Raw genomic sequence first — 25898 nt, 5'->3', positions numbered from 1 at the left:
ATTCTTCCACAATATGAAACAGAATAAGAAAACAGGATATATTCCATAAAATGTTTTTAGCAATAAGTATTATTAATTTTTGCTGGTTCTTAATTTTTTTTTTCTGAATTTTAACAAGTAAAATTTGTTGTAACAAAATTGCATTGTTATTAAATATTGTCTTCATAAAAGTATTAGTCGTCGTTTTCTTTTTTTTTTTAATTTCATTAATCCTTTATTAAGCATGTAACTTTTAGACAGTAAAAAGTTTGGATAAAATATTTCATTTTTTCTATTAAAAAAAAAAAACTGTTAAAAATAGGCCATCTTTTTCTCGGAAGAAACCCATGTAACCCCTTCATGATCATTCCTTTGTAAATTAGACTAGATTATTTATTTATTTTTGTTTTTTATTACAATAACTTATAATTATTTTACTATTTACTGCAGTATTCACGAGCACGTATTTGTAACACTAGTCAATAAAATATTTCATTATGTGATATTATGTAATAATCCGTCCATTTTGTTAATAAAAGATAAATTTAGTCTTTGTTTTATTGCAAAACTTTTTTTATGTAGTACCGTGAGTATATGAATAACTGTATTTCCTTGCAAAAGGAAAACAACCGACTTCAATTATATCGACAAGTAATACCACCTAAGTAGCCGAAAAAATAGTCAAGTAAATACAACGATTACTCAAAAAGTAGTGATCAGATCTCAATAAATTAAAATTAAAATTAAAATACAACGCAAGTATCAGCTATTGAATAAAACACAAATCATTAAAATCAGTATACTCAGTGAAAAGTTATACGGTATAATACAAGTTAGAAGATTCAAAATTAGTCAAGTAAATATGCATTATTAGATATAGTTCTTAAAAGTACTTGTGAGATCGTAGTTAAATTTAAATGGGACCACATGGCATGCACCATTTTTTGATTAAAACGAATATCAACGAAATCGGTCCACCCAGACAAAACGTCTGAGATTACATACACAAGAAAAAATAAGTACAATAGAATTGAGAACCTTCTCCTTTTTTGGAAGTTGGTTAAAAATAAATTGTGTACATCATTGGGTGCGTTCCACCTGATGCTCATGACAATCATGAGCGCTGTTATTTCCGTTCCATTTACATGTGAGCGTTATAATCTCCATGGTTATAATCATAACGGTCCCGCAACGTAGTGGTAGGGATGCGTCGGCTTAATGGCTTACAACCGCTAGAGGCATGACGATCGCTTGGTGTGCTGTGCAACGAAGACAGAATAGCATTCAGCGAGCTCTTTTCCTATCACACGTCACGCATTTAAAATATAACCAATTACAAAGAAACGTCACTCAGTCAGTCAGTCAGTCAGTCAGTTCAGCCTATTGCAGTCCACTGCTGGACATAGGCCTCCCCAAGTTTGCGCCAGACATCCCGTTTTTCTGCAGTTCTCATCCAGCCTACACCTGCAACCTTACGTAGATCGTCGATCCAACAGGCCGGAGGACGTTCCACACTGCGTTTGCCAAGACGCAGTCTCCACTCCAGGACCCGTCTACTCCAACGGCCATCGGTCCTGCGACACAAACAGACAGCCCACTGCCATTTCAACTTGCTAAGTATGTGGGCTATGTCGGTTACTTTCGTTCTCTCGCAGATAGTCTCATTTCTACTCATAAAATAACAATAAAAAATTTTAAGGGCTAAATAATATACTCAAGCATTATTAGTTTTTAAATAAAAGTAAAATAGTTTCATTTAAATTTTAAAATACGAAAAAAAAATTATTACATAAAATTTTTCTAAATGTCATAACTTGTCAAAAATCAAATAAGCTACCATTGGTCGAAAATGCTATCGTTATAAATAATAACTAATCAGAATTAGAATTACTAGCTTTCATGTGATCATCAATAAGAACGAGGCGCCAATGGGAATAAAAAATAAAACGAGAGTCGAGAATACCAGTATATAAGTGTATAATCTATGGTCGAGAACATTCCGGTCTGCAGACGGACGACGACGGTATTTTCCGTATGGCAAGAATTCGAGAAAATCGCGAGTGTTAGAAAAAAGAAAAAAAATTGTTCTTTCAAGTAGTTGCGTCATCCACATGGTTCTGTCTCAAGTGAAATAAATCGAAAATAATTTATTAAGTACGAAAAATAGTTAAAATATAACAATGTTAACCGCAACGCGAGTGATAAGCCGAAAGGCGTTGGACTGCGCCGGTATATCAGACATTTATACACACAGAAATTTCTCATCAATCCTTAAAAATGTAAGTAACCATTTTATTATAATTAAAACGAATGAAAATCGCGCATCAATTTATGGAAATTTTACTAATACTAATAATGACTTATTTCACATAAATTGCGGTGTAAATTTTTGTAGTGTAATGTAAAATTTAAGTAAGCACTAGCCGGAGGGCACATGTGTTAATTCCTTTTTATTATTGTGAAATAATATTTCTCATTTTCAGACCGCAGCCCCCACCGTACCGATCTACCAACAGCATGGCTTACAACAGAGGCATAAGTAAGTCAATAAATAATTTATTACTTAAACCTAACCTAAGTTCGACCTTTGGTCTTACTACTTATAAACATCTAGAATCTAATTCTAGTACTTCTTGTATGTAATTTTAAGATAATATAATATCGAATAATACAGTGTAGCTAGTATTTCCAATTGAAACAAAGCTAGTCTTTATATTGAGCCGTCATTTTGAAGTTAGATAGGTTAGGGTTATTTTTTTTTTTTTTGCAACGAAATTATGCCTATAAACGGTCAAATTTTGAGTTTAGATAATTCGACAGCTCTTAATCTAAAGACTTACCAAAAAAAGGACGAGGAATACATAGATAGAACTAAAAAAGAATAGGCCAATTAGGTTACTGCCTAGCAGTTTTTGACAGCAAAAATTTGCTGCCAAAAATGCTCTTCAAGTCTTCTGTGAAATTATAGTTGTATAATCAATATTATAAAATTAATGACTTAAAAACCAATATTAATTACGTCAATATTCCTACATCCAATAAGAAAGAAATACCTAGTTTTTTTTTTTACTTCTAATACTAAACAACTAATTTTGTCTGCGTTCTCCATCCGAAATCCTAAAAAAAATCGCTGTTAATGTAATTTCTTGTAGATATTGTGAAATAGTATTGTCATAAAAAAAATATTTTGATATTATGCACAAATCGATGATGGAACCACATTGCACAGCCAGTTAAACCATAATAACGACACAGCTTTAACGTACAATAGGCTTAAATATGTAATACTAGCTTTTACCCGTTCCTTTACTTACATTGGATTTTTCTTTTTAATAAAAAGTATCTTATGTTACTTCTAATGCCTCCAAGAATGTGTACAATATTTCGTAATTAAATCTTTTTCTCTAGAAGTGTTATAATAATGGGCTAAATTAAATTAATTTTAGCAACAATGTAACTAACAAAGCTTGTAATTAAATATTGTTAATAATACACTAGTAAAACTATGGATGTAAGAACACGAAATAATTTTCTATTTGGCATTTTTTATAAGTCTGTACTGTCAGTAGTAGTTATTAAATTTATTCTTTGAACCTGTAGGTGTATTTTTAAACAAAAATTTCAATTTTGAGTTAATCATCTACACAGTAGCATAGCCTTTCCAGGATAATAATATAAAATAATTTCCATCCATTAGGCAGATGAGCGAAGTTGGTCTAGTTTTGATCTCCTACTAATAGTTAAAAAAGAAAAATGGAATTTGAACTGGATACTGTATATATACAGCAGTAGACTGTGATAGGCTGGAGTGATCACTGCAATATGGATATCGTATTAAAGGACTCATCGTGATGATTTTAAAATCGTACATCATAACCATATTTAGATAACACTTAAGGAGTCTTCAATTTTATTTTTTAAATGTATGCATTCTTCAGTACAATAGATCATATTACGAACTTACCAACAGTAAGGCTAGACACCTCGATGAGGTAACAAACTCTTGTAATTCTGTACGCAATCTCAGAAATTAAAACTTGGTTGGAAAGCATTGCAGATCGTAACTTGCGTCCATACGCCTGTTAATTTGCAGCGGTGCGAGAGTAATGCTCGGTACCAGCTGGTCATAGACTCTTGTCGTTGGCCTTCCTAGAAACCGAGCTACAAGTGTTATACACTATTACTGCTGAATTCAGAGGGCGCTGAATCGGGCAGAGTGGCAAATTAGTGTGGGGGGGGGCACACTAATTTGCCATGACTGGGGCTATGTACAGCAGTGGACTGTTAAAGGCTGATGGATGGATGGATATGTAAACAAATATTCGAAATAACTAAGATCTGAAATTTCATTAAAATAACTTTGCTTTATCAATGCACTAGCTGTACCCCGCGGTTTCACAAGTGTCAATTTAAGAAAAAAAAATTGCCTTCCTTGGTAAAAGGCTATCTATCACAAAGATGATTTCTCAATTCTAAGCAATATTTCCTGATGGATGTTTACAAAATCAACAAGCTTTTCAGTCTTATAATATTAGTAAAGATTTAAGCAATTAATTAATATTATTTAGGTTACTGTGTAAAACAATATTATGGTTATTTAAAATATTAATAACAGGCGTTTTTTTTTATTAATTATTCAAGTGAATATTTATTTTTTATCATCGACGGTTCTATAGATTGAGTTTTTTTTGTCTAGATCGGAGGGCGTCCGCGGCGCCGTCATCGGTATCGACTTGGGTACAACGAACTCGTGCGTTGCCGTCATGGAGGGAAAAACCCCTAAGGTATGCATTATATATATACATATTCATAAAGATACATATTAAATTAATTTTTAGATATTTTTTTTATACAATTAGGTCGGTAAACAAGTGTACGGCTCGCCTGATGGTAAGCGACTGCCGTAGCTTTTATAAACGTCTGCAACACAAGAAGCGTTGCAAGCGCGTTGCCGAGCCCATCCCCAATTCCCCCCAGAAGCTCTGGTCACCTTACTCACAAACATGAACACAACACTGCTTGAAAACAGTATTATTTAGCTGTGGTCTTCTGTCAGGTCGAGGTACTACCCCAGTCGGGCTGCTCCATATTTTGAGCAGGAAATTCTCTGCTGTGCCCTACTTCAGTTGTAGGATATAAGGAAATAGTTACAGACCGTATTGTATAAATAAAAGCTTCAACGGCCCCCAGTAAGATATTCTCCTGTGTCGGGGGTCTGGAAACACACACAATACACAAGCACACATACACAGATCACGATAAACATCTATATGGCCAATACAAATGTTTGTCATCTGCAGGAATCGAACCCGCTACCGCTATCGCAACATACTGTAGTGCTGTGACCGCTGCGCCGACATGTCTTCAAACTTATGGCTATTTTACGATTCCAGACAACCTAGAATTTGTCTTGTGGCTGGACCTCACTCGCGGCTTTTTTCGTATTTAATTGCCAGACTTGTCTACGGAAAGAAAATTTAATGGGTTGCTGATAAAACCTCTGACATAATATCTGCAGAATAAACAGCAACATTTGTAACGACTTCATCGATTGCTCGTTAAGATTACCACGCACATAAGCTGCTGATAGTTTGTCAGAGATTCTATCAACAACTTCAATGTTCGATGCCAAAGATTTGCGAATAGAAATATCTCGTACGTTATTGAAGTGAAATAGATATGTGAATGATTATGTGATAGATAAACTGAAGCATAAAAACGCATCGCAGATCATAACTAGCTTCCATACGCTTGTTAATTTGCAGCGATGCGAGAATAACGCTCGGTACCAGCTGGTCACAGACCACTGTCTGTGGCCTTCCTAGAAACCGCGCTACATTTTAAATCTAATCTTAGTAGAAATAATATAAAATAGAAAATGAATTAATCAAAAAATGATAAACTTTTGAGTTCGATTGGTAATAGAATAGAATATACTTTATTGCACACTACTCGGATTTTTTTTTTACATAAAACAGTTATTTACACATAGAGATAGTAATGTACAAAGGCGGTCTTATCGCTTAGTAGCGATCTCTTCCAGACAACCTTTAGATATAGGATAATATGCATTGAAAAGGTAGCAGCGCAATTGTCTGTATAATTTGTAAATTCAACATTATGCATGCAAACATGATGCATTTTCGTTCCCTACTTAAAAAATATAGAAAAAAAAAACATACTTCATACATACAACATATATACATAAAATATCTACATACATACAAAGCATACGTACTTACATGCATACACATATAAATATATACATACATACATATTATATTGCAGTAGGACACAGCAGGAAATGTCCTGCTCGAATTTGAAGCCTGACTGGGGGAAGTACGTCAACCTTACAGAAGATCACAGCTTAATAATAATAATACTGCTCTCAAGTTTTATTTTGAATCTGTGGCCAGTAAGGTGGCAAGAACTGCGGGGATTGGGTGTAGGGTTGGCAACGTGCTTGCGATGCAAATGCGCTTCTGGTGTTGCAGACGTCTATAGGCTACGGTAACTGCTTGCCACCGTATTCATATATGGATTACTAGCCGACCTGTGCCCACATCGTTGGGCGTTAATTATTATTTTTGTGATGCAAATATATAGTAAAGTTTTTATCTCGCTCGCATTTCTGCGACTTGATTTACATTATTTTTCACTGAATTTTTTGTCCAACAACAATAAAATTTAGCATATACCACTCCTGAATAGTGTAGCTTTCTGTTAGTGAAAGAATTTTCATGATCAGATCAGTATTTGTGAGGATTACCCCCTACAAACAAACAAAGTTAGAAACTTTACCTCTTTATAATATTAATATAGATAAGCAGTACGAAGTTTACCTAACCGCTTCTTTCCATCAGGTGGTTGAAAACAGCGAAGGTTCCAGAACAACACCTTCACACGTCGCCTTCACCAAGGAAGGTGAGAGGCTTGTAGGCATGCCAGCCAAGAGACAGGCTGTCACCAACAGCGGAAATACCTTCTATGCGACCAAGCGACTCATCGGTCGCCGGTTCGATGACCCAGAAGTCCAGAAGGATATGAAGAACCTCTCGTACAAAGTCGTCAGGGCATCAAACGGAGATGCTTGGGTTCAAGGTTAGTTACATACTTTATAGTGTGTGTTGCAAGTAAGAGGCGTAAAATTATCTATAATATAAAAATGAGTCGCTGAATGTGTTGCTAAGCGCAAAACTCGAGAACGGTTGGACCGATTTCGCTAATTCTTTTTTTAAAATATTCCTTGAAGTACGAGGATGGTTCTTACGCAGAGAAAAATTCAAAAAAAAAATATTTAAATTTCCTGAAAAAGTCTAAAAACAACACTTTTCTATACTCCCATACAAAAGATTTGTGATAATACTTAAAAGTCAATTTGAACTTTAATACCATACGATAAAGTTTGTGTTAGGCGATACGAAGTTCGCCGGGTCAGCTAGTACCAAATATATTTCTATAGTTCTAGACAAAAAATCAACCAAAATATAAGCAGTAGTTTAGACTGAACTAAGTATATAATATTATAGGATATACACAAAAAAATCCGTCAAATTACTGATAGTTCAGTATGAGTTCATTTGTAAAACTATCTTGAACCTAAGTATTTGAAGGAAAACTTCTTTACGCGCGCTTGACTTGGAGAGTAAGCTGGTGAATGCGTGACGAGAGCGTTACGAAAAGTGTGATTGAGCGAGGCGAACGGAAGTTGAGAGGGAGATATAAGTTAGTCAAAATAAAAAGTTTTACTTGAGTCGTGTGGTCTAGAGCACACTTTTTTTTAATGTTAATTAATTTCACTGATAATGTAGTGAATATGCTTGATATTGGATTAGTTGATTAAATTTTAAAACCTGTATTTCCAAACATACTGATTCCATTGTATACATGACTAATGTGTATTTAATAGGCGTTGAAGTAGTGACAGCATCGCAGATCATAACTTGTGTCTATTATACACTTGTTAATTTGCAGCGATGCAAGAACAGTGCACGGTACCAGCTGACCACAGACTCTTGTCTGTGGCCTTCCTAGAAACCGAGCTACATTAATACAATCTTCTGAAATTTGTCAATCTTCTGCACAATATTCTTAATATTTCATTCCATAAGGCCATATCAACAAACATTACATTTTAGAAAAGTCCAGCTAGACTTGGTCCAACCGTTCTCGAGTTCATTTTTAGCTATGTAAATTTACAGGCAGTAATCTTATGGCATAATTACTAAATATACTTTAACGAGGTAGGGCACAGCAGGAAATTTCCTGCTCAAAATATGGAGCAGTCCGACTGGGGTAGTACCTCGACCTTACTTAATATCACAGCTAAATAATACTGCTTTCAAGCAGTGTTGTGTTCATGTTTGTGAGTAAGGTGACCAGAGCTTCTGGGGGGAATTGGGGATGGGTTCGGCAACGCGTTTGCGATGCTTCTGGTGTTGCAGACGTCTATAAACTACGGTAATCACTTACCATCAGTTGAGCCGTACGCTTGTTTGCCGACCTAGTTGTATAAAAAAGCCAGACTTGGGTTACAGAAGATCACAACTAAATAACACTGTTCTCTGTATGGTGCCCAACTGAGGATGTGAGGTGTGATAGGTACTAGTTTTGCAGGCGTCCATGGGCTATGGTAACCAATTACCTACAGGTGGACATACAAACATACCTCTGCTAGCCAAACTTTTTCAGCTACCAGTTTGTTTCACTGGTAGCCTTCATGATTCTTCAAGAAAGTTAAATATCATATAAACTACAGGCACTGATGGCAAAGTGTACTCACCGAGTCAGATCGGAGCGTTTGTCCTCATGAAGATGAAGGAGACAGCCGAAGCTTACTTGAACACCAGCGTCAAGAACGCCGTGGTGACTGTTCCGGCTTACTTCAATGATTCTCAACGACAGGCTACTAAGGATGCTGGTATGTGGAATATTTATTTACTTAAAAATTAATCTTTTTTTTATTATACATACAGTAAGAAATGTTGCCCGTAGAGATCGCTATAATCGATAAGGCCGCCTTTGCATACTATTTTTGTTTTTGTATCAAATTTTTCTGGAATATATCTTTTTTTTTGTGTGCGCAATAAATAAATAAGAAATCCAAGCCAGGCAGTAAATTTCAAAGGTCCATTTTTTTTATATATATATATATAGACTAGCGCTTGACTGCGATCTCACCTGATGGTAAGTGAAGATGCAGCCTAAGATGGTGCGCGCTTGCCTAGAAGATGCCTATTTGCTCTTGATATGAAGATACCCAAGTTATAATTATTTGGAAAAACGGAAGCCCAAAGGGCATTCCAAATTTATCCATCCATCCATCATTTCGTCTCCAAATTATTATTTTTTAACAATTGAGATGCTTTTACTGAGGATTGGAAGCAATTTAAGTCCATTCAAACCAAGTCTGCTATGATGTAAATTACTAAAAATTTATTTTAAGTTTTTCTCTATTTAAAGAAATAGCCATAAACATTCAGATTCAAATATTGTCATAGATGGAATAGTTTTTAATTGGACTTGATGAGTTTTGAACGTTACTTTCTGAAGCCTCTTTTATGAGGAACAACATACAAAAAAATACAACCAAATTATAAGCCTCCGTTTTTAAATGTATGTTGTAAACATCTCTTTAACCATTTGCATCGCAGATCATAACTAGCGTCCATACGCTTGTTAATTTGCAGCGATGCTAGAGTAATGCTTGGTACCAGCTGGTCACAGACCCTTGTCGTTGGCCTTCCTAGAAACCAAGCTACATCTTATTATAATTATACTAACATTATGTACATATCGTACTCTAGGACAAATTTTTTTCATCAATACTGGGGAATGGTCACTGCTAAGCATTGGCTTTGCATCTGAAATTTCATCTTGAAATTTCCTATCAAACTTATTTATTGTCTGTTTGTCTATTTGTAATCTTTAATTTCGTAGTAGATACTTTTTTAAAAGTATTGTACCACACCACCTTTGTGCAGGTACTAAAAGAAACATGCCTTTTTCAGTAACACTAATCGTTAAATTTCTAATTGTTTGGTATTAAGGGTTGAGTTGTTTCTTTTAATATGATAGAATTCTGGTGTTCCACAGGTCAGATCTCCGGTTTGAACGTACTGAGAGTTATCAACGAACCGACTGCCGCTGCCCTCGCCTACGGCATGGACAAGACTGAAGATAAAGTGTAAGTAGCGCCTCTCACTAGACATATCATTGATGTTGTAACACCATACCATAATTATATCTTTCTATCTCTTCTGTATAGAGACAGAGGCCTATGCTCAGCAGTGGGTATGTTACAGGCTGAAGTGAATCTCTTACACAATGCATCCGCATTTTGCCTGTAATATCCCACTGCTGGGCATAGGCCTCTTTCTCCATGTAGGAGAAGGATTGGAGCTTAATCCATCACGCTTCTCAACTGCAAATTGGAGAATAGGTTCCCTACTAAGAGTAATGATCGCTATCAGGTATTCGTGATAACAGCCGCGACCGACGGCTTAACATGCTCTCCGAAGCTTAGTGGGGAAACCCACAAGGACAGACATCCAAACCGAAAAGGAATATTTCGACTGTCCCTACGTATAATATCGAAATTGAAAAAAGGCACTTTACATTTTTTACGCTGAATGATTTGTTAAGTATCGATGTTGAGTATAAGCTCACGAAAAATGTGATTTTACGTGTGTTTCTTCTCTTTTTTCTTTGAAAATATACATAAAAAGTAGTTTTTTCATGCAATAAATTTAACTGAGGTAGGGCACAGCAGGAATTTCCTGCTCAAAATATGGAGCAGCTCGACTGGGGTAGTACCGCGACCTTACAGAAGATCACAGCTAAATAATACTGTTTTCAAGCAGTATTGTGTTCCTGTTGGTGAGTAAGGTGACCAGAGCTCCTGGGGGGATTGGGGATTGGGTCGGCAACGCGCTTTAGATGCTTCTGGTGCTGTAGGCGTCTATAAGCTACGGTAATCTCTTACCATCAGGTGAGCCGTACGCTTGTTTGCCGACCTAGTGATATAAAAAAAAAAAGATATAAAAATAAAAAAATAGAAAATTTTCAGTTTCAATACTGTACGTAGGGACAGTCGATTTGTTCAAATACAAATATCCATCCCGATCGGAAATCAAACCCACAAACAGTTGGTGTTTTAGATGACCACTCGCACCACTACACCAGAGCGGTTGTTATCTCAGATCTTCCTGCTATACACTCATACTACATCTCTTTTACAATTCGCATCGCAGATCATAACTAGCGTCCATACGCTTGTTAATTTGCAGCGATGCTAGAGTAATGCTCGGTACCAGCTGGTCACAGACTACTGTTACTATCTGTGGCCTTCCTAGAAATCGTGCTACATTTATGTCTAATAATATAAATCATACATAATGAGATAGACACAACACATACAGAACAAAAATTTGAATTATTTATCGTTGTGTCCATTTGTTATAAGTATTCTTTGACGGTTCGCAGGAAAGTGGACATAAGTTGCCAATCAGGATTAAATGCCTGATGATGATCCAATAAAGGATCGAAACGTCGCATGAATTTGCAATTAATGGTTTCATTGGCACCTTATGTCCACTTCCCTGCGAACCATCAAAGATTAATAATTTGAATTTTCCATAAATGATTTTGTGACTAAAAGTACCTTACAGATTAAATTGATTTCTCTTAATTTTGTAGATATGAATATCTCGTCTTGCTAAGCATTCATTTTATTCATACATTTTTACAACTTTATAATTTTTAAACTGTTTTTCTTTTATTTATCAATCAACTGGGTCAACCCCTAATATCATTGTTGAAATGTGTCAAACTGCAAAATTTATATATATTTTTTATATAACTAGGTCGACAAACAAGCATACGGCTCACCTGACAAGCAAGCAATTACCGTTGCTTATAGAGTCATCCTTAGCGCGTTGCCGACCCTATCCCCAATTTCCCTTCTGGCTCTTGTCACCTTACTCACCAACGGGAACACAACACAGCTTGAAAACAGTATTATTTAGCTGTGATCTTCTGTAAGGTCGAGGTACTACCCCAATAGGGCTGCCTACATATTTTGAGCAGGAAATTTCCTACTGTGCCCTCAGTTGATGATTTTATTCGAAAACCATAGATAAAACCTATTCTATCATCCACAGTATCGCAGTATACGATCTCGGCGGTGGTACCTTCGACATATCGGTTCTGGAGATACAGAAAGGCGTGTTCGAGGTGAAGTCCACTAACGGAGACACCCTGCTCGGAGGAGAGGACTTTGACAACGTTATCGTCAACTTTTTGGTTGATGAGTTTAAGAGAGACGTGAGTGATGTTTCATTTACATAATTATATTATACAATACGTTAAGGGCCTATAGCAACAATGGTGGGTAGTTTGTCCTGCGTATGGATTACTAATGCCTTTAACAACATGAGGCTTCATCTCAATAATTTAACTAACAATTTTTAGGATTCATAAGTAGTGAAATTCAATAGAAATATACACTACAGCCTGTATATACGAAAAGGATTGGAACTCAATCCACCATGCTTCTCCAATGCGTGTTGGTGGATATATTCCTTACTATGAGTAACGATCGCTATCAGGTGTACATGATAACAACCGGGAGAGACTGCTTAACATGCTCTCCGAGGCATGGTGGTGAGACCCACAAGGACTAACACCAGACCAGAAGTAAATATTTGTATAGACTCAAATATCCTCGCCGAGGAATTGAACCCGCGATCGTCGGTGTTTAAATGCCGCACACTTGTGTCAAATGCATGATTATACCAGAGCGGTCGTAGAAATATACCATAAATTGGAATTTGATGGTGAAAACATTTGTTGAAACAGGCTCTAAGTCTACAGTCAAATGCCAATCAAAAGCCTTTTAAAATTGTATATAGAATATATTTGTTAAATATTAGATATAATTATTCATTATATCCCATTGTTTGTCTACAGCAAGGAATTGATATCCGTAAAGACGCGATGGCCATGCAACGTCTCAAGGAAGCAGCCGAGAAGGCCAAGATTGAACTCTCCGGCTCTCTACAAACGGATATCAACCTCCCTTACCTCACGATGGATTCTTCTGGACCTAAACATATGAATTTGAAGGTATGCAGTTGTGGCTGGTATTTTTGTACATATATTGTGGGTTTTGTGACACTTGAAATTTTAATTTGAATTTAGAAATGTCACAGAGGTCATTTAGCTCTTATGTTATGTAGTGCGTTTAATCAAGTTCTTTAAGGAATTTTTTCAATGATAATGTTAAGATTAAAATGTAAAGGAGACCATTTTGCGGTATGTTACATTGTGACTTTTATTATTAACTTTGACTAAACAAGATGTTTTTTTTTGTTTTTTTTTATGACAAGGTTTTGTATAAATGACTCGATATATTAAAAAAAAAATATGGTGGTATGAAGTTCGCCGCGTTCAGCTAGTTCTTAACTGCAAATTATAGTTACTTTTAAAAGTCCTTAACATCAAAATTAAATGCGTGTGATTTAGTAATAATTTTATTTCTCACACTTTCGCCGAGTTGCACGAAAAGGAATTAAAATTTAAGTAGTGATTAAACTAATTTAATCGCAAGAATTGTATGAAATTCTCGTGATTAAATTAGTTTAATCTCTACTTAAATTTTAATTTTGTTTCGTGCAACTCGGCGTTTGACTGCCTTTTTTGGCTATCTTTATATGTATTGTTATAAACCATACACTAATATTAAAATTCATTAAATTAATAAAATATGTACAAGAGCACTAAAGTTATAGCAGTTGAGCTTTATAAAACTCACTTGATAGACGATAGTGCAATATCAATGCAAAAAGAAACCTCCTGCTCTCACACTTATGGTAGAGTGGGTCAAATATGTTTTGTTACATATGTCATTAAAATATCAAATCAGTATATTTTAATGTACATGTCTAAATCACACATTGACAGACGAGAAAGAGAATGCATGCTCGCACCTTTCTTGCTCCGTTCGTCACGCATTCACCGGCTTACTCTCCAAGTCAAGGATGCATAAAGAGTTTTTACATCAATAATAATAATTAATATACTCTAACCCTCAAGTGGTTGACTAATATATGAGCTTATTATAAATGTATCTGCCTCCAGATGAGTCGTTCCAAGCTGGAGTCTCTGGTCGGTGACCTCATCAAGCGTACGATCCCGCCCTGCCAGAAAGCTTTACAAGACGCCGAAGTGTCCAGAACTGATGTTGGAGAAGTGTTGCTGGTCGGCGGTATGACAAGGATGCCCAAAGTAAGCAAATAAGGTGTTAAAACATTTTTTTGCTAATGGATAAATGATTTTGAGTAGCCCTTTTGCCTAGATTGTAGTGGCCCTACTTTCTACTCCGGGGGTTTTGGGTTCGATTTTCATCTGAGATTGCGTGTATTATTTGTATTTATTTATAAGAGTATTACTTCTATGCTATTTTTAGCTATATCAGTCGGCTGTTACCTATAACACAAGCATCAAATTGCTTACCCTATTTATTTGATTAAAAAATATAATTTTTGTTCATATTTTTCTTTGGCAAATGGCTTCTGATGGCAAAGCACTAAATGTCATATATCAATTTAGGAATCTACATGTTGCAAAAAAATGTGATGTTCGTAGAGTCTATGGTTACATGGGCAAGAGTGGTATTTTAAGAAGATGCCCTTCCCCCGTTAGTTTAATTAATGCAAGAGGCATTTATTTAGACTCAAATACAATTTATAAGATGCATACATAACATCTTGTGTCTGAACTACTGCTTCTATTTGAATTTTTTTGTGTATATAATAATTGAGAATTTATTTCTTAATATTTAGTATGTGTGGATTAATGTATAATTAATACCTTTCGCTTGTGTCAGACCTGTATTTATGAGTTTATAGCTATAACAAAGCATAGCCTTCTCTAAAAAATGGATTCTGTCTTGATAAGGAAAGCACTGTATGCACAAAACCGATACCAGTCCCCAATGGCTGGTTAGGCAGTCGTACCGACCGGTGCTAGAGCGATATGAGGATATATTCCCCGTTTAAGTCATTAGTACATTTTCGGGTTATAATCTCTCAGACACATATTTACAAAAATAAAATGTGTGTGTTGACACACCGCAGACGCGCGACTGGGATTTACTCATAGTGACTAAATAGATTCAAATGTAGTAGTAGAAGACCTTCCTGCTCCCTGTAATAATAATAATAATATTCTTTATTAAAGTGACCAGTGACTCATTTTGGTTAGTTAACAATATTTCTTACATACTATGTTAGTTTAGTTATTACAATTTTGTTTTAAATAAATAAATGTTACAGAACACATGAATCACCGCTGCACCGTTCCATTTGCAACGGCACAGCAATGATTCATGTATAGGCGTAGGAGAAGTGTTAGATACTTAAGCAGAGCGGTACACGTCAATCAAACGAGCTAGTTAGTTGCACACTGATTTATTGACAGTTGACCGTTATACTTATAGTGCGCGGTAAGCGCATACACAACAAGAAGTTCTTCTTCTTCTTAAGGTGCCGTCTCCTTGCGAAGGTTGGCAATCATTAGGGCGCTTTCAACTTTTGAGACCGCTGCTCTAAAAAGTGATCTTGTGCTCTTCCCGAACCACTGGCGCAAGTTCTTTAGCCACGATATCCTTCAGCGACCAGGCCTCCTTCTGCCTGCTACTTTCCCCTGAATGATAAGTTGAAGGAGTTCATATTTTTTGGTGTTGCGCATCACGTGTCCAAAATATTCCAATTTCCTCCTCATTATGGTTGTAAGTATCTCTGTGGCCTTCCCCGTTCTTTGTAGCACGGTGGTGTTTCGTACGCGATCCCTCCAAGAAATTCTTAGCATACGTCTGTACACCCACATCTCCACAAGAAGTATTCTCTTAAAAGCCTCGAATGAGCTAGTAGGGGCCGGCCCCTCGTCCAGCAGAGCACCGTGCGATCAGCTGACCGGAACCCCCCAGGTGCAGGCCTAGGGGGGTCGGCCCCCCTCATCCGTGCCGGCGATCGGCTGACCGGAGCCCCCCCCCCCCCGGTGCAGGCCTAGGGGGGTCGGCCCCCCTCATCCGTGCCGGCGATCGGCTGACCGGAGCCCCCCCCCCCCCGGTGCAGGCCTAGGGGGGTCGGCCCCCCTCACCCGTGCCGGCGATCGTCTGACCCTCCCCCCCCCAGGTGCAGGCCACCGTGCAGGAGATCTTCGGGCGCGCGCCGTCCCGCGCCGTGAACCCCGACGAGGCGGTGGCCGTGGGCGCGGCCGTGCAGGGCGGCGTGCTGGCGGGCGACGTCACCGACATCCTGCTGCTGGACGTCACGCCGCTGTCGCTGGGCATCGAGACGCTGGGCGGCGTCTTCACCAGGCTCATCGCGCGGAACACCACCATCCCCACCAAGAAGAGCCAGGTCTTCTCCACCGGTCAGTCGACTACTACTACTATATACATAATTATAGGAACGAAGTTCCTTCGGAGTCTTTTTTTTTATATCACTAGTTCGGCAAACAAGCGTACGGCTCACCTGATGGTAAGCGATTACCGTAGCTTATAGACGCCTGCAACACCAGAAGCATCGCAAGCGCGTTGCCGACTCAATCCCCAATCCCCCCAGGAGCTCTGGTCACCTTACTCACCACAAGAACACAATACTGCTTGAGAACAGTATTATTTAGCTGTGATCTTCTGTAAGGTCGAGGTACTACCCCAGTCGGGCTGCTCCATATTTTGAGCAGGACAGTATAGAAGCAACAACAATTTGAAACAAAAATGTGAAATTTTATATATATATCCTAGTTCTTGATTATTATTTTTTTTTTTTTATTTGTTGATTGGTTACATAAATAATTTTAAAAAAAGTTTACTAGTAATATTTTAGTTTTACAAACGTCATATTATACAGTCGTGTGACTGATATTACGTCACTTCCGTTATACATTTTTCTTACGGTTTTAGTATCACATTTTTTTCAGTTCGGTCGCTCAACCATATGTCAAACCAAAAATAAGGAACTTCGTTCCAATATTGGAACTTTTACATTATATAGTCTTAATATCGATGTTTTCTTCATCTTACAGCGGCCGACGGCCAGACCCAAGTGGAGATCAAGGTACATCAAGGCGAACGTGAAATGGCAGCGGACAACAAACTACTCGGACAGTTCTCCCTCGTGGGCATCCCTCCCGCTCCCAGAGGAGTTCCACAAATTGAAGTTACCTTTGACATCGATGCTAATGGAATCGTACACGTATCTGCCAGGGACAAGGGCACCGGCAAGGAACAGCAAAGTGAGTTTTTAGTCATTTTTAACCACCTTTAAAAAAGGAGTTTCTCAAATTCAACTGCTTTTTTTTTATGTGTAGTAACCTCTTAACTTTTTACTGGGTGTAAAGATTTTGAAAATTCTTTGTGGTGCTTGGTCTGGCGAGTTCATTTTTAATTAAGAAATAGGGTATTCCACTATGTTTCAAAAAGTACTTCAAAATGTTGATTTTCCAACCAAAAAGCCAAAAAAATATATATTTCGGCAAAATAAACACGCTTTTATGCCATAAAATTAAATTACATTTTAAACGAAAACGCTATCAGCCATTTTGGTGACGTAATATGGTTAATAACAAAAGTCGTGTATGACGTATGTAAGACCGAACTCGTTCAATACGTCAAAAGTTCAATACTTTATACATATGCTCTTTGTCGTTCAACGTTAACAGCTACAAATATTTGGTGTTTTTGTGTAAAATAATGAATTACAATAGCTATTGTTAGTGTGTAGTGTCTAGCTGTACAAATACCAGCATTAAAAAAAACTATTAAATCATAATTTGGCAGTAACATAAGGAATAAAACAACCTAACACTTTCTGACATTATTTTTCAAATTAGGTATACCTGGCACTTACATTAAAAAAAAGAAACAATATAATATAACAAGTAATACAAAGATATTTTAAAATTCCGAAATTCGACAAAACAGAAGTCTGGGTTGCATGCAAAAAACTTTGCAACCATCATTGAATCAGTTTTTGGCAGATTCATACTATCTGCTTTTACCAAACCTTTTTGCTTTTTAATAAATAAATAGCTACAAATGAAATGCACTAACGAAAGAGCACAACTATTACTCCTTGAAGTTAAAGTTGATAGATATGTACCTAGCTGTTTACAGCACTGACAGAACTTTGTTTTTGTCCATAAGACGTCATACCATGGCGGGTCGTGTTTTAGGTCACGTGATATACAGATTAAAATCTACGACTTTTAATTTCAATATAATATACAATAATGTGCTTTTATGATTCCAAATCAGAATATTCAAGTGTATTTCTACATAAATTTTAATTGTTATCAAATTTTATAATTTATTTTTCATTACCGAAAGTACCCTATTCTCACCATACGCGCCAAATTTAAATAATCATTAACTTTTCCTGTCATTTGCTAATTTTTACACAATTTTCTTAAATTCTCATTTCGTAAGCACCTTCTACAGAGTATTAGATTTTTTTTTTTAAATATGATGGAGGAAATCAGTAAAGTCATCTCAAGTTGACTAGCACGTTGGCGCAGTTTGTAGTGACCCTGCTTTCTGCTCCGAGGGTTGTGGATTCGATTCCCACCCCGAGTCTGGGTGTAATATAAATATTTATGTATATATTTATATATGTATTATTTATAAGTATGTTTATCGAAAAAAAAATATATGTAGTTATATACCAGTCGGCTGTTACCTATAACACAAGCATTAAGTTGCTTACTTTAGGAACAGACGACCGTGTGTGTATTGTGTAAAAAAAAAAAAAAAGTTGTGGTATACGCTTCAGCCTGTAATATCCCACTACTGGGCATAGGCCTCTTTTCCCCATGTAGGAGAAGGATCAGAGCTTAATCCACCACGCTGCTCCAATGCGGGTTGGCGGATGAAGTTGTGGTATGACGAAGGCAAATAGGGATTTATGCTTAACCGATTCAGCCTGTAAGATCCTACTGCTGCGCGCATAGACCATTTTTTTCATATAGGAGAAAGATTTTTATATACGATACTAGCTGACCTGGCGAACTTCGTACCGTCTTATTTATTTTTTTCTTAAATATAATAATTACATATATCAAAATAGAACATAGCCTATCTTTCTATTTGGTAGTTAATAGTTATATATTGAGATATATAAATAATCCAATTGTCATTACAGTCGTAATCCAGTCATCGGGCGGTCTATCGAAGGACGAGATCGAGAACATGGTTAAGGCGGCCGAGCAGTTTGCGGCGGCCGATAAGGACAAGAGGGAGCGTGTGGAGGTCACCAACCAGGCCGAGGGCATCCTTCACGACACCGACACCAAGCTGGACGAGTACAAGGCTCACCTGCCTCAGGACGAGGTTGGTTACATTTTTTTTTTATGTCACTAGGTCGGCAAACAAGCGTACGGCTCACCTGATGGTAAGCGATTACCGTAGCTTATAGACGCCTGCAACACCAGAAGCATCGCAAGCGCGTTGCCGACCCAATCCCCAATCCCCCCAGGAGCTCTGGTCACCTTACTCACCACAGGAACACAATACTGCTTGAAAACAGTATTATTTTGCTGTGATCTTCTGTAAGGTCGAGGTTCTACCCCAGTCGGGCTGCTCCATATTTTGAGCAAGAAATTCCAGCTGTGCCCTACCTCAGTTAAAGTTCATTCATTTATTTTAAATGTTACTACACGTTTTGAATTGAAAATTTGTTTTAGTACTGTATAAAACTCATTTTATCGAGGAAAACTATATGTGTACAGGCTAAATCACATTTTCAAAATACTTGACATACTCAAAATGATCTTAGTGTTAGATCAACTTTCATTGTGTTTGGTTTCCCTCATTTTATGTCGTCTTTCACTCACAATCATTCAGGACCTTCAAACAATACAATGTGCTATGTATAATCACGCTCCGATCATTCAAAAGCCACATGTATCCATAATGTATACAAGATTTTAGATTAACACGGTTACATCATATGAGATATTTACCATGTTTTTTATTTTCATTTTGCGGAGCTCGATCTGAGGGTGCCTAGTGCGAGTTTTATTCACAGAAACATGAGAGAAACGCGTTTATACGTGAAGATTATTTTGCATGGGAATTTAAACACTACAGCCTAGACGATAAAGAATAGTATACGATACAATCAATACAGTCATCTGGCGGCAAACGCGAAAACTAGGTTAAAATGCCGAATTTCCCACATAAAATGAAGTTAAAATTTACGCCCGTATTGCGAGACGGAAACAAAACTCGCACTAGGCACTCTGATCTCGTCTCGTTCACGAGACAAATGTCGTTAAAATAAAAAACATAGTAAATATCCCGTTTATGAATAGTTTTAGTAATCTTTAATGGTACTTCACACACTTATATCTCCCTCTCAACTTTCGTTCGCCTCGCCCGATCACACTTTTCTTAACGCTCTCGTCACTCATTTATTTTTTAAGCTGGTTAGCTTACTCCCCGAGTTTTATTTCAATAAGCTTTAGTTGCATATAAACCATACGTGATCTTTTATAGTTCAACATTTTACGTACATAAAAGTGTCTGATACAAAAAAAAATGAATTTGTAATTATCAAAGTTAACACTTTTCTACTTAAATCCTGTTTTTATCATATTATAATTATTTTTGGTATGCAGAAGAATAATATCAGCTAAATTAATATCGACAATCGACTGTCCAACACAAAAATCATTTTTCAATGTGAACCAGTAGTGCCTGAAAGCGCGTTCAAACAAATAAACTTTTCAGCTTTATAATATTACTATAGATGGGTTTCAAATCGACTTTTTAGTTTTAAAATTATTAATTTTAATATTGTAGATACAGTTAATAGTTAATTCATTATTTCGACTGGCCCGTTGTTTAGCGCGTTAGTGCAGTTTTTTGTGGCCCCTGCTTTCTGCTCCTCGGGTTTTGGGTTCAATTCCCACCTGAGTCTGGGTGTAATGTTTGTATTTATCTATTATTTCCATTATATTATTATTATATTATTATTTATCAAAAAAAATGTGAGTATATCAGTCAGCGGTTAGCATGTTACCTATAACACAAGCATTAAGTTACTTACTTTAGGAACAGACGACCGGGTGTGAATGTTATATTAATAAGAAATAAAGATCAATGCATCCAATTTAAACCATCCGAATGTTAGTGTTCGGCGGGCAAAGCCGGGTGCGACAGTAGAGGGGTCGCGTTATCAGCTCCCGTGCTTATGTGCGTGAGACGATTTACGACCGCCTACACTAATATCTAACCGAAACAAAACCTAGGTTAATAAGGAAATTTATTTCTATACAACAAAAAATTGATATTTTAGATCAGCTAAATAATGGTAAGAAATCAACAGTATTCACAATGGATAGCCAACAATACGAACAATTAAACAAAACGAAAGTAAAATTAGGAGTGCTGTGAATCATTTGTACATAACGCGTTATACGGGGTAGTACAAGCGCGTTATATGTGAATACTGCTATAACGCGGAACAATCTATCGTGTTATATGGGGATTTCTATGTAAAACGGGATATTTAATATTATTAGAACTGATCTTGAGCGCTGACTTTCTTCTGCGCAGAAACAAATTGTGGGCGGTGATAGAAGTGAAACACAGTACAGGTAGTCATGGTCGTACAATTGATCAGTTGCGTTACACGTCAAAACTTTCACTCGTGCGCCACTTGTGATTGACTTCTTTCTCCAGGGACGAGTTTTTTTTTGTAATAAGAAACTTCTGAAGTCTTCACTCAAGAGCTATTCTCTAATTAATATTATTTTATAATTAGCAAAGCATATACAAGGACCAAACACAGAAAAATAATAATTTAGTTTTACTTTATTATATTGAATCTATAATATAACAATTCCAGTGCGACAAGCTCAGAGGGGAAATGGCCAAACTCCGTGAACTCCTCGCACAGAAGGACACCGCTGACCCCGAAGCTATCCGCACCGCCACCAATCAACTGCAACAAGCCAGCTTGAAGCTCTTCGAACAGGCCTACAAGAAGGTATGTTTTAATACAGCCTGCAATAACTCATTCCTCGACCTAATCATCTCTCCATGTTGAAGAGTTGTTTTTTAATAGACAAGTGTTAGTGATCTTCACTGATAAGGAATATATCTGCCAACCCATATGACTAATTTTTCTTCTACATGTGAAATGTAGTAAATATAAGCTATATAACTCTTCAGCCTGTAATATCCCAATGATGGGCATACGTCTCTTTCCCCATATAGAAGAAGGATCAGAGCTTAATTCACCACACTGCTCCACTGCAAGTTGGCGGACATATTTCCTATTACGAGTAACGATCTCTATCGGATCGGCTAACCGTATCTAAGTGAACCAGTTAATTGAGGGGCTGGTCTAAGCCCAAGCCCATCGTAACTACATTCAACACGTTAAAGACTGAAAGTGTTCATTAAGCCTAAAACCATAAATCTGTATAAATGAAAATAAATTGCTAACGGTCTTCTACAAGTTATCAAGAAACATTTTGATCAACTGTCAAAATGTTTCTTGATAACTTGTAGAAGATACTTACGGAATCTATATATTGAGACGTGAAGCAAAAACTTTGTAACGCTTTTTACGAAAATATGGGCTAAGTATGAAGGTTCGCGCGCTTATAGTTTATATAGAGAAGTGCAGAATGCTTTAATTATGTATAAAACATTACACACACTACCATGTATTTGACACACGTATATATACTCTTTTGTTTATTGTTAGTCTGTGCTCAAATTAAGAATAGATTATAGAATTGTTTTTTTTTTTTTTTACTGAAGTGGTCGAACTTCGAAAACTGGGCGACCATTATCTTATATATAAAAATGAATCGCAAAATGTGTTGCTAAGCGCAAAACTCGAGAACGGTTGGACCGATTTCGCTAATTCTTTTTTTAAAATGTTCCTTGAAGTACGAGGATGGTTCTAACGGAGAGAAAAATTAAAAAAAAATTTAAATTTCCTGAAAAAGTCTAAAAACAACACTTTTCTATACTCTCATACAAAAGATTTGTGATAATACTTAAAAAGTCAATTTGAACTTTAATACCATACGATAAACTTTGTGTTAGGCGATACGAAGTTCGCCGGGTCAGCTAGTTTAAAATAATTGCACACTTTTGAGCCACACAACCATTTCAATTGGTCCCGTGGTCAAGCAAGTGTGCTAAATCAAATGTAGTCTTATGATTTTTGGTAATTGCTTCCAATGTTACTTATTCATATTACTGCTACATTTTATTATACGATCGCTGACCCGATAGACGTCCTTTCTTGTGAAATGTATCATTGAAGTTGAAAATTTTATAGAAATTTTACAAGCTTAGTTAGAAAATTTTATAGAAATTTAACAATCTATTATTTAAAATCTTGAAAAGAATGAATAAAAGCCATCGGCAAGTTATGGAGTGATCGAGGGAAATGGCAATTTATTTAAAAGCATAAAGAAAATAAGGCTTTGTTATTAGTTACTGATTAAAGAAAAAAATTAAAATTCTAAGATATCATGGAACAGCATGGCCGATTAAGCTCTAATCCATCTCCTACATAGGAAAAGAGAGCGATATTGTTATGCTTCCCCAAAAGATAGTCTGGAAAAGATCACTCCTTTAACTATGCTTCAACCTGTAATATCCCACTACTGGGCATAGGCCTCTTTCCCCATGTAGGAGAAGGATCAGAGCTTAATCCACCACGCTGCTCCAATGCGGGTTGGCGGATATATTCCTTTAGCGACAAGTCCATTTATTATTCTTTTTTATTGTTGTTCATATATCTCATGGCATATTATATTTTCTCATATAACAGATGGCAGCCGAACGTGAGGGCTCGTCCGGGTCTCAATCACAGCAGCAAACGAGCGAACCGGAAGGAGAGAAAAAGGAGGAAAAGAAAAACTAAAAACAAACACTTAGCGAGTTAGAACTGTAAATAAATACAACCAAATAAAACAACACAATTCATAGCCTAGTTATAATATAAACTTAATTTACTTTACGTATTATGCATCAGATACTTTATAAGGTCATCTTCAGAATTAAATTTTTGGATGCCCGTGTGTAACTTTAAAAGTAATTAGTTATTGTTGTACCAGTTTAGATAACCGAGCATGGATTTCAAAGTCATGATATCTTTGATTGGGTCGTTGGGATGATTTGCAGTGGACCTGCTTTCTGCTCCGAGGGCCGTGGGTCCGATTTCTGCTCTGAGTTTGGGTGCAGTAAATGTATATTTCTTACAAGAAAATATGTAGCTATAGCAGTCGGCTGTTACCTATAACACAGGCATTTAGTTGACTACCTTAAGAACAGACAGCCGTGTAAGTTAAAAGATATTTGTTTCTAACATGGACCCTATTTTGTTTTTATTAAAGTACTTATTATTCAAAGTTAAACTTGTTCAGAACTTGTTCAATGCAATTTTATTATCTTAGAAATTTCATCATATTATTAAACTAAATATCCATGCCGGTTTATCATAAATTAATTTAATGAAAATATTGCAATAATGGAGTTGAAAGAATTTATATTAAGGAAATAATTAAGAGTTACAATCTCAACTGTCCGGAGTTTGTTTCGCACATGGGAGCGTTTGCTTTAGTATTTAGTTAAAATATAATTTGTAGGGAAAATTACTTGTAGATTTATCTGTTTTTAACTTTTCGTTTTCATTGAAAATATATGGAATTTTCTTATAATTAAATTGTAATAAGACATAATATATAAATAATTTGAGCCTCAAAATTAATATATATACGCCATAGTAACAAATTAGTTTAAGATATATATTTTAAAAAAATTCCATATAATTTCTTACGCTGTGTCGTTAAAATTGTTATTTAGTACGAAGGACTGGTAGTTCCTTAAGTTGTTTTAAACATTATATATTTCTCGTGTAATATATATATAAAATATACGTATATATTTTTGTGTGTATGTCGGTATGGGCACGATTTTTAGGCGTATTTTGGTAAGAAGTCAGAGTTAAAGCTTTATTTTGCATTTATGTAGATTTTTAAGGTGGTAGGTGTATTTTTTTTTACATTGTGTTAAATAGTGATGATTACCTAATAATATGGTCGTTTTATGAATAAAATTAACCATAACTTTGTAAATAAGTATAATCACAATTTTACCCGCCTAATATTCTGCAATTCTGCAGGTTTATATCTATATAAGCAAATTATTCGCCATTTAGTAGTTTATCAATTGATTCTAATTTTTTGTAGATACATTTTGTAAAAATGTTGGGTTCACAATTAACCCCTAACACAAAACGTAACCCCCAAAACAAAAAAAAAAATACACCTATCACCAGTTGGTTGTGAATACGCATGAGAATCGTTCCCTATTCGTGTGCTGGTTCAATATTACTGTTACACGGTATAATTGTTCTAAAGTTAATGATGCACATATTTTTAAATTTAACCCCCAACATTTAAAATGTGCTTTTTTATTTTTCTGACGATAAATGCAAAAATGTGTGCATTGTAATGTGTAATGCAGCGACTGTGTTTGTGTGTTCGATTGAAATTTGTATGTGCAGTTAGCTTAGTGAAATATATTATTTCGAGAATTTGAGTGTTTTATTATTGTTTCTAAGTTTCTGATCTATTAAACATTATAAAGCCTATGTACTCAAGAAGCGCTTACGGATAAACAAGGATCAACGCTATCTGGTTTCATATAATCAAGATATAATATTTAATGTTAGACGAAAACTTAAAATTACATACTGCTTGGAAATTATTAAATCCTCTAAAACATAAGTCACTTAAGGCGCCTCCCTGACCAAAACGCCGCGCTAGCCGTTTTTTGTGCACTTTTTTGGAGCTATCTACTTGTTAATGGAAAAAAGAATCAA

General features: G+C 36.2%; 1 protein-coding gene across 1 annotated transcript; it reads left to right on the top strand.

Moving 5' to 3' along the window:
* Nucleotides 1-1972: 1972 nt before the first annotated feature.
* On the top strand, nucleotides 1973-25610 carry LOC123667102 (heat shock 70 kDa protein cognate 5). Its single transcript, XM_045601086.1, has 14 exons — nucleotides 1973-2258; nucleotides 2463-2518; nucleotides 4676-4763; nucleotides 6843-7080; nucleotides 8738-8899; nucleotides 10075-10165; nucleotides 12141-12303; nucleotides 12949-13104; nucleotides 14119-14265; nucleotides 16176-16416; nucleotides 17071-17280; nucleotides 19185-19372; nucleotides 21894-22034; nucleotides 23844-25610. The coding sequence occupies exons 1-14, from the start codon at nucleotides 2160-2162 to the stop codon at nucleotides 23934-23936; spliced, it is 2073 nt and encodes a 690-aa protein (XP_045457042.1). The 5' UTR covers nucleotides 1973-2159; the 3' UTR covers nucleotides 23937-25610.
* Nucleotides 25611-25898: the final 288 nt, after the last annotated feature.

The sequence above is a fragment of the Melitaea cinxia genome, chromosome 27, assembly GCF_905220565.1.
Source record: "Melitaea cinxia chromosome 27, ilMelCinx1.1, whole genome shotgun sequence".
NCBI lineage: Eukaryota > Metazoa > Arthropoda > Insecta > Lepidoptera > Nymphalidae > Melitaea > Melitaea cinxia.
The sequence above is the reverse complement of the archived record's forward strand: the minus strand, read 5'-3'. Positions and strand labels throughout refer to the sequence as shown.

Coding starts and splice junctions, on each gene's coding strand:
- LOC123667102 (XM_045601086.1), top strand. CDS start 2,160: ATGTTAACCGCAACGCGAGTGATAAGCCGAAAGGCGTTGGACTGCGCC. Junction 7,081..8,737: donor CGGAGATGCTTGGGTTCAAG/GTTAGTTACATA, acceptor TATAAACTACAG/GCACTGATGGCAAAGTGTAC. Junction 17,281..19,184: donor CACCGGCAAGGAACAGCAAA/GTGAGTTTTTAG, acceptor TTGTCATTACAG/TCGTAATCCAGTCATCGGGC.